This window comes from Cantharellus anzutake (genome assembly GCF_015039405.1).
Source record: "Cantharellus anzutake strain C23 chromosome Unknown EI90scaffold_97, whole genome shotgun sequence".
In the NCBI taxonomy this organism is placed as follows: domain Eukaryota; kingdom Fungi; phylum Basidiomycota; class Agaricomycetes; order Cantharellales; family Hydnaceae; genus Cantharellus; species Cantharellus anzutake.
Genome location: NW_024067047.1, coordinates 217,015 through 232,837, shown reverse-complemented (window position 1 = coordinate 232,837; position 15,823 = coordinate 217,015). Strand labels below are relative to the sequence as shown.

The 15,823-nt window shown below is 48.9% G+C and overlaps 1 protein-coding gene across 1 annotated transcript; it reads right to left on the bottom strand.

The window, feature by feature from the left end:
- Nucleotides 1–14,129: 14,129 nt before the first annotated feature.
- EI90DRAFT_3020980 (uncharacterized protein) lies at nt 14,130–15,186 on the bottom strand (the record flags this gene model as incomplete). The annotated part of the gene is made up of 3 exons (XM_039057593.1): nt 14,130–14,311; nt 14,351–14,760; nt 14,801–15,186. 3 exons carry the CDS (start codon nt 15,184–15,186, stop codon nt 14,130–14,132), a joined length of 978 nt encoding a protein of 325 aa, XP_038909799.1.
- Between the last annotated feature and the right edge of the window lie 637 nt (nt 15,187–15,823).

Genomic DNA, 15,823 nt, shown 5'->3' with positions numbered 1-15,823 from the left:
GTGAGCCATCGATTCTGTTTGTTGGCATTGGTCACACTCTCCCCAGTGTTCAAAGCCTGGGATTTTCTTCCAGTATTTGCCAATTTTGAGACAGCTGTGGGTCAGCTTCCAGAGGAAGTTCTGGATCTCAGGTGAGGTTTCCTTGTGGTTCTTCGCTATAGTTTCCCATATGTTGTTTTGTGTGGGGGGGTCATTACTTAGGCTTGCCAGAGTCGATTGGATTCTGGTGATGTTATTGGCTGTTGTTGTTCTTTGATCGGGTATTTTGGCTAATCTGGATCTGCAGATTAGTCTGGTCACTGTGGATTGGTTTAGGGCACGTAGGTGGGCTCCGCTTGGTATGTGTGGGGGGGGGGAGGTTCTACAGGTGGGAGGTGTTCTGGGGCTAATTGTGCCCCTATTGCGGCGAGGTTGTCCGCTTCCTCATTTCTGCGGATCCCAGCATGGCCTTTAAGCCATTCGAATGAGGTGGGGGTGAGTCTACTTCTCAGGGCGCTTACAGTCAGTTTGATAAAGTAGCTGTTCTTTGCGTAGGTGTAGTCTGAGTCTTCGAGGGTTTTGAGGTTGTTGCAGAGGGAGTTGATACACCATTTTGAGTCGGATTTGATATGGAGGTTGGATGATGGCGGTATGGAGGTGGCGGCGTGATGTATGGTGAGTATTTCGGCTATGTTATTGGATTGTGAGTAGTGGGGATTGATTCTTTTGCTGGTGTTCTGGGGATTGTTTGGGCCATACCATACTCCAAAGCCGGCTGTGGCGTATGTCTCACCATTTTGGGAGCAGGACCCATCCATGAATGCCACTTCGTTGTGAGGCTGTTGTGGTTGGGGGGTGGGGTTATTTGGGGTAACCGGGGGGGTCCTGCCAAATATTCTGTAGTGGTGGTCAAGCGGGGTGTAGAGCAGGGATGGGGAGAAGATTTTGATGTCTTTTGGGTCCCCAATGGCATATTGTTTTGTGGTTTCTTCAGGGGGCTGTGATGAAGGGGTATGCTGGGTCCTGGGGCAGTTGGTTTTTCAGGAGGGTGGCTATTAGGATTGCTTCAGCAGCATCTGAGGCCAGGGGCCTATTGGGGGTTTTGTCGAGGATTTTTTGGAGTTTGATGAGGTGGATTGCCTCGTTCCTATCTTGTAAGTTCAAGACATTTTTACTGCCTTTGGTTTTTGGTTTGTTCAGTTGATTCATGCTGATTGGGGGGGGGGGCTTTCGGAGTTCCATATAAACTCTCGTATTCTTTTGTTCAGGTGTTGTTCAAGGTTTTTTGGCATTCCCTGGGCACGAGTGTGGAATTGTGTCATTCCACCGATGGTCATTTGGATGATCAGGCGTCTGCCCTCAATGGATGGGTGGGTTTTATTCCATTGGGTGAGTGATTTTTCTACGTTTGTTATGATTGAGGGCCAGGGGTCATTATGGTTGGGTTTGTTCCCGCATTGGGCCCCTAGGTATCTCATTGTTTGTCCATCTTTTAGAATGGTTATTGACTCATCTATGCTTTCGTCACCACAGGGGCTAAGGGTTCTTTCGTTATGGACTCTTTCGCGGAATTCTGGGGAGCTGACTGGGAGGATGACGGTTTTTTCTTGGTTGAACCTTGCACCAGATGTGATGCACCAGCGGTTTAGTGTTGAGAATAGGTTGTGTAGGTCATCGTCTTTGGAGAGGAAGACAGCGGCATCATTGGCGAAGAGGGATACAATTACTCTTTGTGAGAGGGAGGGGGTATTGATCTCTAGGCCCTTAAGGGAGGGGGATTCTCTGAGGGTGTTTGCTAGTGGTTCTATAGCAAAGTTAAAGAGGAGGCAGGATAGGGGGTTGCCTTGGCAGACCCCTCTTGTTATTGGGAATTCTTTGCTGATTACGCCATTGAGGATCACTTTTGTTTTAGCTTTAGAGTAGAGACTTGTTAGAGATGGGCTGATACAGACGACTCCGGAGTGGAATCAGAGACTTAGCGTGGAGGGACCTTGGCCTCAGCGACTCAAGCGGAGCGCTGTGCCATTGCTGTTTGTCCATTTGGTCCCTAATTTCACAGTAGGTGAGCAGGAAGTCTCTAGGGGGCATTTCAGGTCGATTTCGGACTGAGCCCAAAACGAGTATGTACAAGCACCGATATATATAATGGAGGGGGCAAAAGCACAAGGAGACAAAGGGAATCCGAATTGGAACGAAGACGTCCAAATGGGAACAAAGGGTAGACAGAAGCGGAGCGGTACCGAAGGTCATAAGGCAGGACCTGTGATACGTCCAAAAGGAGGTAGGGAGGGCGAGGCCCAGAGGGGCAGGAGGATGAGGAGAAGTGGGGATGATGACTAACTGGCTAGAATGGGAAGAAGCAGCAGTCCAAATAGGGATGAGGGGAAAACGTGAAAGATACATTACAAGCGGCGAAAGTGCTGAAGGTGATCCGCGAAGCTCGGAGTTTGCGGAGCTTACAGAGGTTACGGAGGCGGGGTTGAAAGTCCGAGGAATATTGGCAATGGTGTTTACGTAGTATGAGGTCACCAATGCAATGGACTAAGACCGAGGTGGAGTCAAAGTCCGAGGTAGGGACTATGACGGAAGCTTGGAGCAAAGGTACGAGCGGTGCCCGAGTACGAAGTACGGGACAGCGGTGGAAGGTCGTAACTTGGCGGGAGGTCGGCGGAAGAGTACCAGAGGGAGGAGAGAGGAGAAAGGGAAGAGAGAAGGAGTGGTGGAGAGGAGAGTTGTCAGGTCCGAAGGTGAGTATCGGAGCGGACGGGGGAAGTGTAGGAGGGTGATGGAGGGGTGGGGGTGTTGTGAGGGAGGAGTGGAGGAGTAGGAGGAGGGTGGTGAGAGGGGCGGTGTTCGGTCCGAGGTGAGTATCGGAACGGATGGAGATAGGGGAGGAGAGGGAAGGAAGGAGTAGAGGTGGCATGGGAGGTAGAAAGAGGTGTGTTGCCAGGACCAAAGGTGAGTATCAGAACGGCAGCGGTAGGGTATGACTCCGGAGGTGAAGAGGGTGGAGGTCCGGAAGTCGGGTCGGGGTCGGGTATGCACGGATATGACAAGACTTTTGATTGTTAATATAAGTTTGGGTGGGATTCCCATGGTTTCCATGACCTTCCAAAGATAGTCATGTCAGATGCGGTCATACACTTTCTCCTGGTCAAGGGCAATAATCGCTCCATCCTGGCCAGTCAGTTCACATAGGTCAGTCATGCGGTTGACGAGGTCAATCTGGTCAAAGATGCTGCAGTCTCTGATGAAGGCTGCTTGGCATTTATGGATAAGGAGGGGGGCTATGGGGGATAGTTTATTCATGATGGCCATCGTGATTATTTTGTATTCTGCGTTTAGTACAGTTATGGGTCTATAGTTCTCAATTTCTCTTTTATCTTTTTTCTTATAGATGGGGCAGAGCCACCCCTCTGAGATGAGAGGGCATGTAGTGCCATTCTTTTCAATGTCATTTGCTAGGTGAGTAAGGAGTTTTACCACATTAAAGCCTTGGTTTTCATTTTTATGTTTCTTCCATCTGGTGTTTAGGTTCTTGTATAGCTCAGTGGGTATGCCATTAAGGCCTGGGGCTTTGTCATTGGGTGACTGGTTTAGGGCCTTTTCTATATCCACGAGGTTTAGTGGGGTGGCCAAATCAGTGTGGGCTTCTTGTCAAAAACCCGTCGGTTAAGGAAGAAGGGGTGAATGCGTGAGTCCGAATGCAGGCGGGGGCTCAACTAGAGGGGGGTCCGAAGGCTCCGGTGATGAACCGAAGCCCCTCAGGGAGCCCGGTTCTGCTGGATGGTACAAGAGGCTCTAAGAAGGACGCGGCCTCAGCGACTCGGAGGGAGCGCTGTGCCTCCGTTACGTCTCCGTTAGTCCTTGTATTTCTTATGTCTGAGGTGTCTTGTAGAACAGAGACGGGAATCACTCAGAGGGACTTTGGGTGGCATTTTAGTCGAGATTAGAACTGAGGAACTACAGGTTCTAATCTACATGTATTTATAAAAGTGGATGGGGAGGACTTTAGTCAAAGCCCGAAATGACAAAACGGGGAAAACACCGAAAGGTACCGAATGATACCGAGAGGTACCGAAAGGTTCCGAACGATATCTAAAACGGGGGACCGAGGTGTCGGGCCAAGGAGGGCGGAGTTGGAGGCCGGAAAATGAATGAGGAAGACAAATGGGGAAGGGGGGTTAGCCGACTGAATGGTAGTAAGAAGGTAGTCGTGCTAAGAATGGAAGATGACTAATAAGTGATAGCGTGAAGGAGATCACCGAAGGATACGGTTAGTTCCGAAAGCGGAGTTGCGTGTCCGAAGGATGTTGGGTGACTACAATAAATGAAGTGGGCGAGGGAATGGTTTAAGGGCATGTCACGGGATGTCGGAGGTCCGTCAGGATATCGGAGCAAATCCGGGGTCTCCGAATGTTCCGACTCGGGACCGAGGTTCCGGGATGGGAGTAGCCAAGGTTCGGTGTGCCGCAACCCGACCGGAGCTGAGACAGCCAGGAGGGAAGGTGATTTGGAGAGTGGGGAGGCATGGTGTAGGGGATGGTGAAGTTGTTAGGAAGGTGTGATGTGGTGGGAGTGTGCGGGGTCGGGATCCCGGGATATGACACTTCTGGTGGAACTAGGTTCCGGATTGCATTGAGGGAGTCTCTGATGTGGTTGTCTCTCTCTTCTTGGTGGGCAGTTAGGTCTCGGTGTTGGACTGCGTTGTAGTGGTTGGCTGCTATGTCTGACATCTCTTCTGAGTTGGAGGTGTAGGCTGGCGGGTTTGAGTCTGGTAGTCTCAGTTCAGGTATAGTGTCGTGTGGTTTGTTTTCTTTCCCCCATTTTCACCAGTATTTATTGGTTGTTTTGCTGAGGAGTCCTTTGTTCGCTCCAGTGTGTGCTTTTGATTGGCTTGTTTGAGTTTTTCTATTTCATTTATTCTTTTTGTTAAGTTCTGAATTTGAACCTGTGTCATTTCCGTGAGGGTCTCATCAGCCAAGGGTAGTCTTTGTATGGCTTTGTCACGTCTGTGAGTGAGTCATTTTATTTCTGAGTTGAGTTTGCCAGCTTTTATTTTGGTGGTTTTTCTAGCTAAGCGGGTCACAGCAGACACAAAGTTTTGGAATATGTTCTGGGTCTTGCTGTTGTTTCTGGTTATGTTGTCGAGGACCTCCTTGCCGATGGACTCAACCTCAGTAAGGAAAGTTTGGTCATTGGTTAGGTACAGGGGAATGGCCCATGGCCCTTTCCCAATCGTGGTGGCATGGTTGTCTCTTAGCTCAATGGATATTAGTTGGTGATCTGTGGTTGATATGTCTGGGCTGGAAATTTCCCATTTGTAGGCTTTTCCTCTGATGTCGTCACTCATGTAAATTCCACCTATCCTGGAGAGGGATGTTCCTGTAGTGTGGCCGAAGGTATAGTTCCTTTCTGGGGCCGGGTGTGATTCTCTCCATCCATCAGCTAGGCTGTTGAGGGAAGTAAGGTCTCGGAGGGCTGTAGTAGTTATGTCCGGGTCTGGGTGGGGGGAAGTCTGTCAATAGCCTCTTCTACCATGTTGAAGTCCCCCTAGCATTATGTCAATGGGGGAGTCTAGGAGTTTTTGGCGTAGGTTCTCCCAGAATTGGGAGTTGTCATTGTGAGAGTTGGGGGCATATACAGCTAAGATGTTTATGGGGTGGTTGGGTGGCCATTCTATTTCCATGAGGAGAGCGCGGCCGGGTTCAATGACTCTGGTGGTTCTGGGGGGGGTCTTGATTATGCTCTTGTTGATTATGATTGCAACTCCGCCAGCACAGGTGTGTTCTTGGTTGATGGAGTGAGCGATTATGTACTTGGAGTTGTAGATGTCATTTAGGTAGTTTTGTTGGTGCTGGTCAGTATGGGTTTTGGAGAGGCACATGATGCTGTATCCTTCTTTTTTCATTTTTTGTGTGAGGGTTGCCCATTTGTGTTTGGTGGTGGGGCTATTTGCGCCTTTGATGTTAAGGGTGCCAATTTTTAGTCTGGGGAGGCAATTATGGGTGGGGTCACCACCTCTTAGATGGAGGGGGGTGTGGGTAGGGGCCATTTTCAGATCCTCTGCCTCTATCCTTGGACGTTTGGAAAATGGTGAAAGCCAGTGGTCCTCCAGGGGCAGAGGGGGGAGGCCATTTACTGGTTGAGTTCATGCTGGGACCTGATTGGGGGTCCAATGTTTGCTGTTTAAGTTCACTTTTTTGCTGGCTTTTGTTTGTAAGCTCCTTCCTGGTTGCTGGCCATTGGGAGGAGCAGAGGGGGTGTGGGCAAGTGTGCTTTCCTGTCACCTTGCAGTCCAGTAGATTTGGGTGCTCTTGGTTAATGCTGTTTTGTTGTTATTTTAGTTTTATTTTGCTTCATCTCAGGTTATTTTTAGTTAGTTTCATTCACATGTTGAGTGTATTGTACGGAGTATTTTTATATGGGTTTAGATGGGATTGGGATTACTGGTTTCCATCTAAGCTGGCCATTAGGCATGGTGTCTTCTGCATCCCCGGTTTTGTCCTTGGTACCTACTGTGGCTGCATCTTGCTGGGTGGGAGTGGGGCGGGTTGTCAGGATTTGATGCCGGACTAGTGGTGCTTGGGTTGAGTTCATGCCATATATGGTGCTCATGGATTGGGCATACTGCGAAAGTGTGGTCCAATCCTTTGCATGTGTGGCAGTATATATGGGAGCCACTAGCTGACCCGTTGTTACTCGTTGGGGTGGCAAATGAGGTTTCTCTGAATAGTTGGACCCACTGGTCGAAGCTGGTGTTCATGGGGTCCGGGACTTCAAAGAATGGGGAGGGGAGATGGACTTCCCACATTGTTACATTGGAGTCAGAGGTTGGGTTCCTGCGTTTGGACTGGTTGAGCCAGTTCCCATGGTTGGATGCAGCATAACCACAGGGTATGACAGTGCAGCTGGTTGCTATGTGGTTTATGTCATCGGTGTGTAGGTGTGCCCTTTCCAGGAAGGATCTGAACGTGGATCCTTGGTCAAGGATCTTCTGGGTGATCGCATTTTTGACATCTCCAGTTTCGTTTAGATTAGCTCCGAGGCCATGCAAGGAGACAACATAGCTGGTAGGCCTGTAGTTGGCAAAGTCGATAGCTATGAAGCAGATTGTGCGACTCATCCATAGGTGGCCCACGATGAGTATGTGATGGGTGGAGGCCCTCAATGAGGAAGCCCCAGGGGGTTCCTGTTACGTCTTTGGATTGGGCGATTGGGGGGCGGACTGTTATGTTCGGGCCTGATTGGGGGAAGGCCCTTTTGAGGAAGGTGGCCAAGTTGTTTCTGAATTTTTTGTCACCCTCAGGGCTGTGTTTAGCATCAAGTGGGTATGCTAGGGCAGTTCTTGGGATGGCCCTCCATTGTTTGAGGCAATCTTCGCTGATGTTTGCAAGGACTCTCACTGGCTGCACTCTGTGGGCGTGGAAGTTGGCTAGTTCGCCTACATGGTCGATGTAGTTGAAGGTTTTGTTGCCGTCATGTGGGTGCTGGGCCGCTGGGGTTATGGGGTCAGGTGTGTCAGCTATGGCTGGGGGGTGGGTATTGCATGGGGGAGTTGGAGGGGAACTTGCTGTTGCAGAAGTCAGGAGATTCAGCACAGTGTGGTTAGGAGGGTTGTTCATGCTTCCTTCACTCTCTGGGGGGGGGGGGTGCAAGATCAGGGCCTTGGATGTTGGCCGAGTCTGGGGATCTGTGGCATTTGGCTGCTTCGAGGATGGAGGTAATGGATGGGAGTAGTGTGTGAGGGGGCATGAGTGTGGGTGGGTCCTTTTCAGTGGTAATGGGGGTACTGTGTTGGTGCGCTCCAACCCAGCCCTCAATCATTGTGTTGTCTCCTCCATTGGAGCTTAAGGGTGATGGTGAGCGATAGGGGTCACTGAGGTTACTATGGTTGTTTTGCATTGTTGTGGCCTGGGGGAACCACTGTAAGTTTTTATGTATGTGGCTTAATTAGTAGGAGGTTGTGGGGAGACACACTGTTGAGGCGTTCTACCATGGGTATGGTTTTGTTTGGGATGAGAGGTATTTCTGTAGTATACTTCGTGGCACCGCCAGCCTAATCCTTGCGGGATTACCCAGGTACTCAGGAACTGTGCAGTTTCCTGTCTGGCATACCCAGCTCCTAGCCCCTTCCAGATGGGGACCTGATGGTGTATTTGGGCTTAGTGAAGGTTGCCCTGTCGAGGTCCAGGGGTCTTTGCCTGTGTTTTATCCAGATTCTTAGTGGTTCCCCTTGGCTTAATTGAGTTGTGTTACGGTGTTGAGTTTATTGTACTTAGGTGTCATCTCACACTCACTAGTTTAATGACATTGCGGTCGTGCAAGGTCACTTTCCGGGTCCACAATTCATGGGAATTTTACTTTTCCCACCCTGTGGTTCTCTCTTCCCATTGGCTATTGGGTTTACTATTGATTGTTCATAACTATCTCGTGATGTTCTCACCTTGGCTCTTTGGCCGACTATATGTCTCTGTCATTGCCCTCTCATGATCGATCCTAAGCTCTCTGATATCTTTTCCTATCTCCTCGTTCACACTCTCCAATCTTTTTCACATGTTGGTTGCCTGAACAGCTTCTCATCAAACACTCACAAAAGTCAGATAGTATCATGGCCTGAGCCTCCATAGTGGATGCTATCTCAAGCTCAAGCCCACAGGCATCTCAATATGCATGATGCTCGGTCTTCCTGGATCTGAACCAATCCCAATGATCTCTGCCTCTGTAATTGCCCTTAGCTCTTTCAGCTTCAACTCTCGGGTTTGCAATGTGTCAACTAAGCTGCTCTGAACTCCTGAAGTCATTGCATGTGGCACCTTAGGGTGCCATCACCTCTTGTTATTCCAGCTGTCTTCCCTCTCATCACTTTGGACTGGGCAGCTCGCTCTATTGACAGCCAAGGTCTCCAAGATCTCTCACCCCATTCCAGGTTGCAGTCAGATCTTTTGCCTGCTGAACGCAAGACCTTAGACCAGCATTTTTGCTCATGAACTCCGGACTTGTTATGTTCTCAATATTACCGATAACGATGCTGGGCCTGAGGCCAGGAGGCCTAGGTTCACCCCATGTGCTCTGGACTCGGCATGAGTAATGCATGGACTGGGGTGAAGGTCCAGAGGCCTGAGCTCTTAAGCTTGAACTCTTGCTGTGCTCGACTCGACATTGATATCAACACTCAGCAACGCTGTAGGAGAAATAATGGTCACACTATGGAAACCCATTATGGAAATATGCCAGATAAATCACAAAACCCCATACGACAAGTAGATATGAGAAAATAGAAGGGCCTGAATTTTAATGAATTTTAATGAATTTTAATGAATTTTTACGAATTTTTACGAATTATTATGACTATACGCAATAAATTGAAAGAAAGAAAATTAGCAAAAATACTTCAAGCTTAGCATCAACAAGACGGAATTCTCGGGGAATTTATACCAAATATTAAAGAAAGAATTAGGACAATCGACCAAGATTTGACTATAGAAACAATCAGAGAACCTCCACGGAAACTACTTTCCCACATCTGCACACGTAGCCAAGGATGGAAGTGTCAGGGTCGCGTCTGGGGTCGAGGCAGTCCGGGCGTAGCGTCCGGTGCTGAGGACCTCACGGGGGGTGGATCGGGCGTGCATACTGGCAGCCCCGATGTGGGAATGTTGAGTTATTATTAAAAGGGGAACTATGCTACTTACCTGAAGTGGGAATGTTGAGAAGAAGGTTACTTCTTCAGTTCCCACCCCAGGTGTGTTTATATACATGCGGCTTGGGTCACATGAGGTCCGCCACGTCACCCCGCATACAGCTGCAGTCACCCGGGTGTCCCCATGGGGGATCCCGAGGGTGTATGCTGCACGTGCGCGCACTAGGTTGCGCCCTAGAGCCGTCCGGGTCGTCTGGGGCTAGGCATGTCGTGTGCGCGTCATGGGCGGGTCAATAATACATGGATATAAGGGAAAGGTTGTCCGTGTGAAGTAGAAATAGAAATAGAAATGGAAATAGAAATAGAAGTGGAAGTGGGAGAGGGATAGAGGGGGAAGGGGTATGAAGGAGGGGTGCAGGGTGGGAGAAGGGGAACCGGGTGAGGTGGGCCCAGGTGGAGGCGGGTCAAGCGGGTGTGCCCTGACAGGAAGTACCACAGAACAAGGATTCCTCAGGAACTAATGCAAAATTCAAAGTCGTGTTTATAATAGGAAATGAAGATGTCCCCCAAACGGACCCAATAAAAGTAATTACAGGGAAAACTACCCATAAACGACGGAGATATGACTAAAACTCCTGCAAAACGAGGACAACGTTTTAAAAGCAAGCGTGAAGGCTAACCAGTAACGACCGAGACGAGCTTGATGGCCCATTAGAAAGAAAGGGATCTAATCTTAATCCACCCAAATTTTCATAATAAAAGGATCATGCATTAATGAGATATCCAATAATGGGAATAGCGACATCCAAAGTCCGAGCTCAGGGAAAAGACGATATTTGCGTAGGATCCATAATTACAACATACAACGAAATTTACACGGAAATTATGAAAAATAGGGAACTATAGTTATGCAAATTTTCAGCCCAAATGGTCCAGTCGTTGTGAAGTTATACCCATGACGGGAATATAGAAATCCGCATCATGTTTAATGACACATGAGGGTGGCAATGTGAAGGGAACCGGCCGTCGGAACCGAGATCCGCACTTCGGCAGATCGCGAAGACCAATTTCCATCCAAATAAGGAAGAGCCCAGTCAAAACAAAGCACGGAAAGTGCAAAACAACCTTAGATCATGAGGGAAAAATCTGAAATAAATCACAGAAGCCCATATGAAGGATATAAACACCCGCACATACCATAAATCCCGAACAATTAAACAGAAACAGTGCCCGCATACGAATGACTATGGGAACAATGCACGTGATTACTGAATGTGTTAGAACCGGGCGGGAACAGACGACTCCGGAGTGGAATCGGAGACTTAGCGTGGAGGGACCTTGGCCTCAGCGACTCAAGCGGAGCGCTGTGCCATTGCTGTTTGTCCATTTGGTCCTTAATTTCACAGTAGGTGAGCAGGAAGTCTCTAGGGGGCATTTCAGGTCGATTTCGGACTAAACCAAAACGAGTATGTACAAGCGCCGATATATATAATGGAAGGGGCAAAAGCACAAGGAAAACAAAGGGTAACCGAATCGGAACGAAGACGTCCGAAAGGGAACAAAGGGTAGAGGGAGCGGAGCGGTACCGAAGGTCATAAGGCAGGACCTGTGATACGTCCGAAAAGAGGTAGGGAGGGCGAGGCCCAGAGGGGCAGGAGGATGAGGGGAAGTGGGGATGATGACTAACTGGCTAGAATAGGAAGAAGCAGTAGTCCAAATAGGGATGAGGGGAAAACGCGAGAAATACATTACAAGCGGCGAGAGTGCCGAAGGCAGTCCGCGAAGCTCGGGGGTTGCGGAGCTTACGGAGGTTACGGAGGCGGGGTTGAAAGTCCGAGGGATATTGGCAATGGTGTTTACGTAGTATGAGGTCACCAATGCAATGGACTAAGACCGAGGTGGAGTCAAAGTCCGAGGTAGGGACTATGACGGAGGCTCGGAGTAAGGTACAAGCGGTGTCCGAGTGCGAAGTACGGAACAGCGGTGGAAGGTCGTAACTTGGTGGAAGGGTGGCAGAGGAGTAACAGAGGGAGGAGAGAGGGGAAAGGTAAGGGAGAAGGAGTGGTGGAAAGGAGAGTAGTCAGGTCCGAAGGTGAGTATCGGAGCAGACAGGGGAAGCGTAGGAGGATGACGGGAGGGTGGAGGTGTTGTGAAGGGGGAGCGGAGTAGTAGGAGGGTGGCGAGAGGGGCGGTGTTCGGTCCGAGATGAGTATCGGAGCGGACGGAGATAGGGTCGGAGAGGTAAGGAGGAGGTGTGTTGCCAGGACCGAGGGTGAGTATCGGAACGGCAGCGGTAGGTTATGACTCCGGAGGTGAAGAGGGTGGAGGTCCGGAAGTCGGGTCGGGGTCGGGTATGCACGGATATGACAGAATGCATGTGCAAACTTTTGCTAACTCGACGAATACCAGGAAATAGAACACAACTTTAGTACCATTGGAAAGGTGGGAATAAATGAAAATTTATGATACCAAGAACGTGAGAAACCATCCAGAAATGAATGAGATACAAGGACATGAAGTTAGAAACCTGATAACGCATGGGAGGACAGCTTCAAGAGGTCCAGAGCCCTAAATAAAATACATAAAAATATGATATCTTCGAGGACGACCTACTATAACAACAAACAACACATCTGGAGGATTAGGATGTGATAATACAAAGGGGAATCAGGGAAGATGAACGAAATCCACAAAAAACACCAAACTACGATGGACCATGGCAGGAATTTTAGGGAACGATATTCTAATGAAGTGGAGAGCTATAATACATTCGTTTGAGTAATTCTTGACTACTAGCAACTTTTTCTTTCGGTTTTAAACCTGAACAATTCACTCATTTACCATTTCAAGTCTCATTTTAACTAAATGTCACTGAATAAAAATGGAATAAATCAGCTGAAGGTCTCAGCGCAGCCGCACGCATAGTAATGCAAAGTTTGAATTCAGAATCACCGAGTCATAGCAAATTTAATAATAAATATGAGGAATTTGAAATAGGAAAACTGCGACAAATGCAGTGCAGTCAAGTTCTAATTAACCATTAAAATAGCTTAGGCGAGGAAGGACAATAAGGATTCTAGGCGCAGTCTGACTGCAGTAGAGCTGCAGTTCAGCGCAGTAAAGTGCAGTAGAACTATAGCGTGAAATTTTCATTTTTTATTCAGTTTGAGAAAAATACACTGTAAATAAATCCTGTAAATACGAGGTAGAGCGTGAAAAAGGAAGGCGACCCAAGGAGTATAAAAGGGAGACCCTTTCTGCGACTTTTTGCCCCCCTCAGAGAAGTAAGAAAATAGAGTATTATTTTTCTCAAGCATTTCTGGTTGTCACTCCAGTGCGAAAAAGTGATATACAGCTAAGATTGCCACTGTAGTAAAAGGCAGCAATTAAGGAGAGAAATATTAAGTAGATATTTCAACAGGAGAGCTGGTTAACACTCCAGATTTCAAAGTGTAAACACAAAACAGTTATTTTGCTACTGTTAAAACAAGCAATAAAATAAGACAAAAATAAAACAAACTCAAGGGACACTCCAGACACAATCCAAATCCATTAACTGAGTAGAATCTTTGAAACTTCACCAAGTAGAAGATTTAATTCAAGTTAAATTCCAAATTAAACAATGCTACACAGAATTACACCTAGACAAATTAAGAAATTTCAATAAAGGAACAGCTCCGCAGGGCTCGGTTTATCTGTAAGTCAATTCCCAGAAACTTTAGACTAACCCATAAAAATAGAATTAGCCAAAACACTCGGATTGGTACTATATTTACAACAAATAACACTAGTACACTTCCCCATCCTAACTAAAGAACCAGGGAACAGCTTGGTGGTGGTCTTGTTTGAACCTCCCAACTGACCTTCCTTCGTTCTCTCCTTCAGCGGTGTTGGCTGGTTTTATTTTTTGTCTTGTTTGTCTTGTTTGTGCCATGGCTCGCTTAGTACTCACCCTCTTGCCCACCGTGGCCAAGGCCTGGGGGTGAGGCAGGATTACTGTTGCGGCCCCTCTACCTCCTTGCATGAGTAGGGGGGGACCTTGTGGTTTGGTGCTGGTATGCTGGACAGCACTGCCAGGTGGGGCCAGTTTCGCCACACTCCCCTCCAGGTTCCTTGGGATCTCTAGAGGGGCTGGAATCGTAGTTATTGTATTGTACTTATTCATGTTTAGTGTGTTAGTCAGTTTTTTGAGAACCTGACTAGGTTCTTGGGTGAGTGAGGGCTCAGTGGAGGACACGTTATCACGGGGGGGGCAGGTTATTTACATTGGGTGTCTGCCCCTAGGGCCTCTGGTTCTGGTGCCACAGGTGCTGCTAGGTCTTCCACCTCTGCCTCTTGGTGTTCCTCAGATCGTTCCCCTGCCTCTCGCAGTTAGGTTTTCGGTGTTGCCGGTGTTGTGATTTCCAGTCAGTTCCAAGGCCAGAGTGGTTTCAAGGTTGGACCAGGTGTTGCCGTTTGGTTCGCCAGTGGGGTGGATTTTGTGCCAGAATGGCAGGTCCGTGAGTGGTCATTGGAGGGTCAAGTGGTCTTGGCCCTTGCAGCCTCTGCACAGTTTGGGGGGGTTGCATTTAACGCCATTCGCGATTTTCCTGTTGTACCATAGTGTGTCTTCAGCAGCTTTGAGCCATTCGTGGTGTTTGGTGACATCTTTTGGGTGGGGGGACTTTGCTAGGAAGGCCCAGTGGACAGCTGTTTTACCCATTGTGGTGATGTTTGTTGGTCAGACACAAGCAGAGTCGATGATGATGTGTTGTTCTGGTTGGTCCGGGACCTTTTCTGCCAGGTATCTTCCTATGGTGGTGTCTGGGCAGCTCAAGGTGGCTTTTAGGCATTCAAGGGCAGCAGACGTGTCCTTGGCCGTGGCGGCAAAGTCCCAGTTTCCAAGCCAGTCAGATGTGAAGTCAGTTGCCGGGTGCACCGAGAAGCTGAAGGTTTTCGAGAACCAGAGCTGGTAGTGTAGTAGGGTCGCAGCGTCTTGGTAGGTCAGACCTTCAATCATTATGCCCCATGGGAGGGGGTCGTCACTGCATTCCTCTATTTCGTTGGCTGCCAGGATGGTGCAGAGAGTGTTTGCTGATGCTGGGAAGGCATGGCTGATGAAGGTGGTGGCATAGTCTTTGGCTTTGCCCATTTTGGCCCTGGAGAATGCCATGAAGATAGGGATTATGATTATGGCACAGTTTATGGCATCTTCCCATGCTGTTGAGGCCTAGGATCCGGTGGTTGAAGCCCTCCGGGAGTGGGCAGACATTAAAGTCGGTCATGGTGTCGTTGGGTGTTTTGACTGGGCCCGGGGCTGGTGTGATTACTATGGCTGTGGGGGGTGGGGTGGCTGGGACTCTGATTGTTGTTTTGGGGTCGGGGGTTGATTGGTCCTCGTTTCCCAGTTCCATGGGGGCTGTCGCTGTTTCTTCGGAGCTGGTTCTCATCATCCTTGCTTCCTTCTTGGGGGGAGCTAGGAGGTCGGAGGCGTTTGATGTGTTTGAGCTGCCTCTGTTTCTTTTGGTGCCTGAGCTAGTTCTTGGGTGGGCTGGGTCATTTGTTGGGCGGTTCGCGATGGGCATCTGGGCTTACTACGTGGCTCGTGTTGCATACGGGTTTAGGGTTTTAACGAGTTCGGGGGGGGGGGGGGGGCACATGTTGCGGTGTGGGTCGGTTGGGACCGGGATAGATGTACAGTTTCATCTTTATCAGGTTTTTTTTATTTTGATTTGGTTTGGGGGTGTCTTAGCTGCCGGAAGGTGTGTCTGGGCCTCGTCCCTCTCAATGGAAGTTTGAGAGCCTACTTAGTAGGCCCCACCCTGGTGCGGCGGGTGGGGCAGGGAATTGGTCCCGTCATGCACATGCCCCCCGAGATTGCCCTTCTTCCTGGGTCTGCAGCTTTCATGGCATGTGCTTGTTTCTTTTGTCTTATGTGCCCTGTCTCCCTTAGTTTAGCGACTTTTCAGTCGGTAAGCAGCCTTTCTAGTTGCTTTGTTGTGGCACAATTACAGCGAAGTACAAAAAAATCTGCCAGTTTCGATTTTGACGGAAGTGATCTGGGGTGGAGTCACCTGCTACCAAAATCAGGATTTGAATGGAAACCCCAATGGCACCGTAGAACTCCCCTTAAATGTGGTGCTTAAGCGCTGTAGGCGGGATAATCGCCCACGCGCAGAGCCAGCTCGGATACCCGCTTCCAACATTCAGAAACCACTTCCA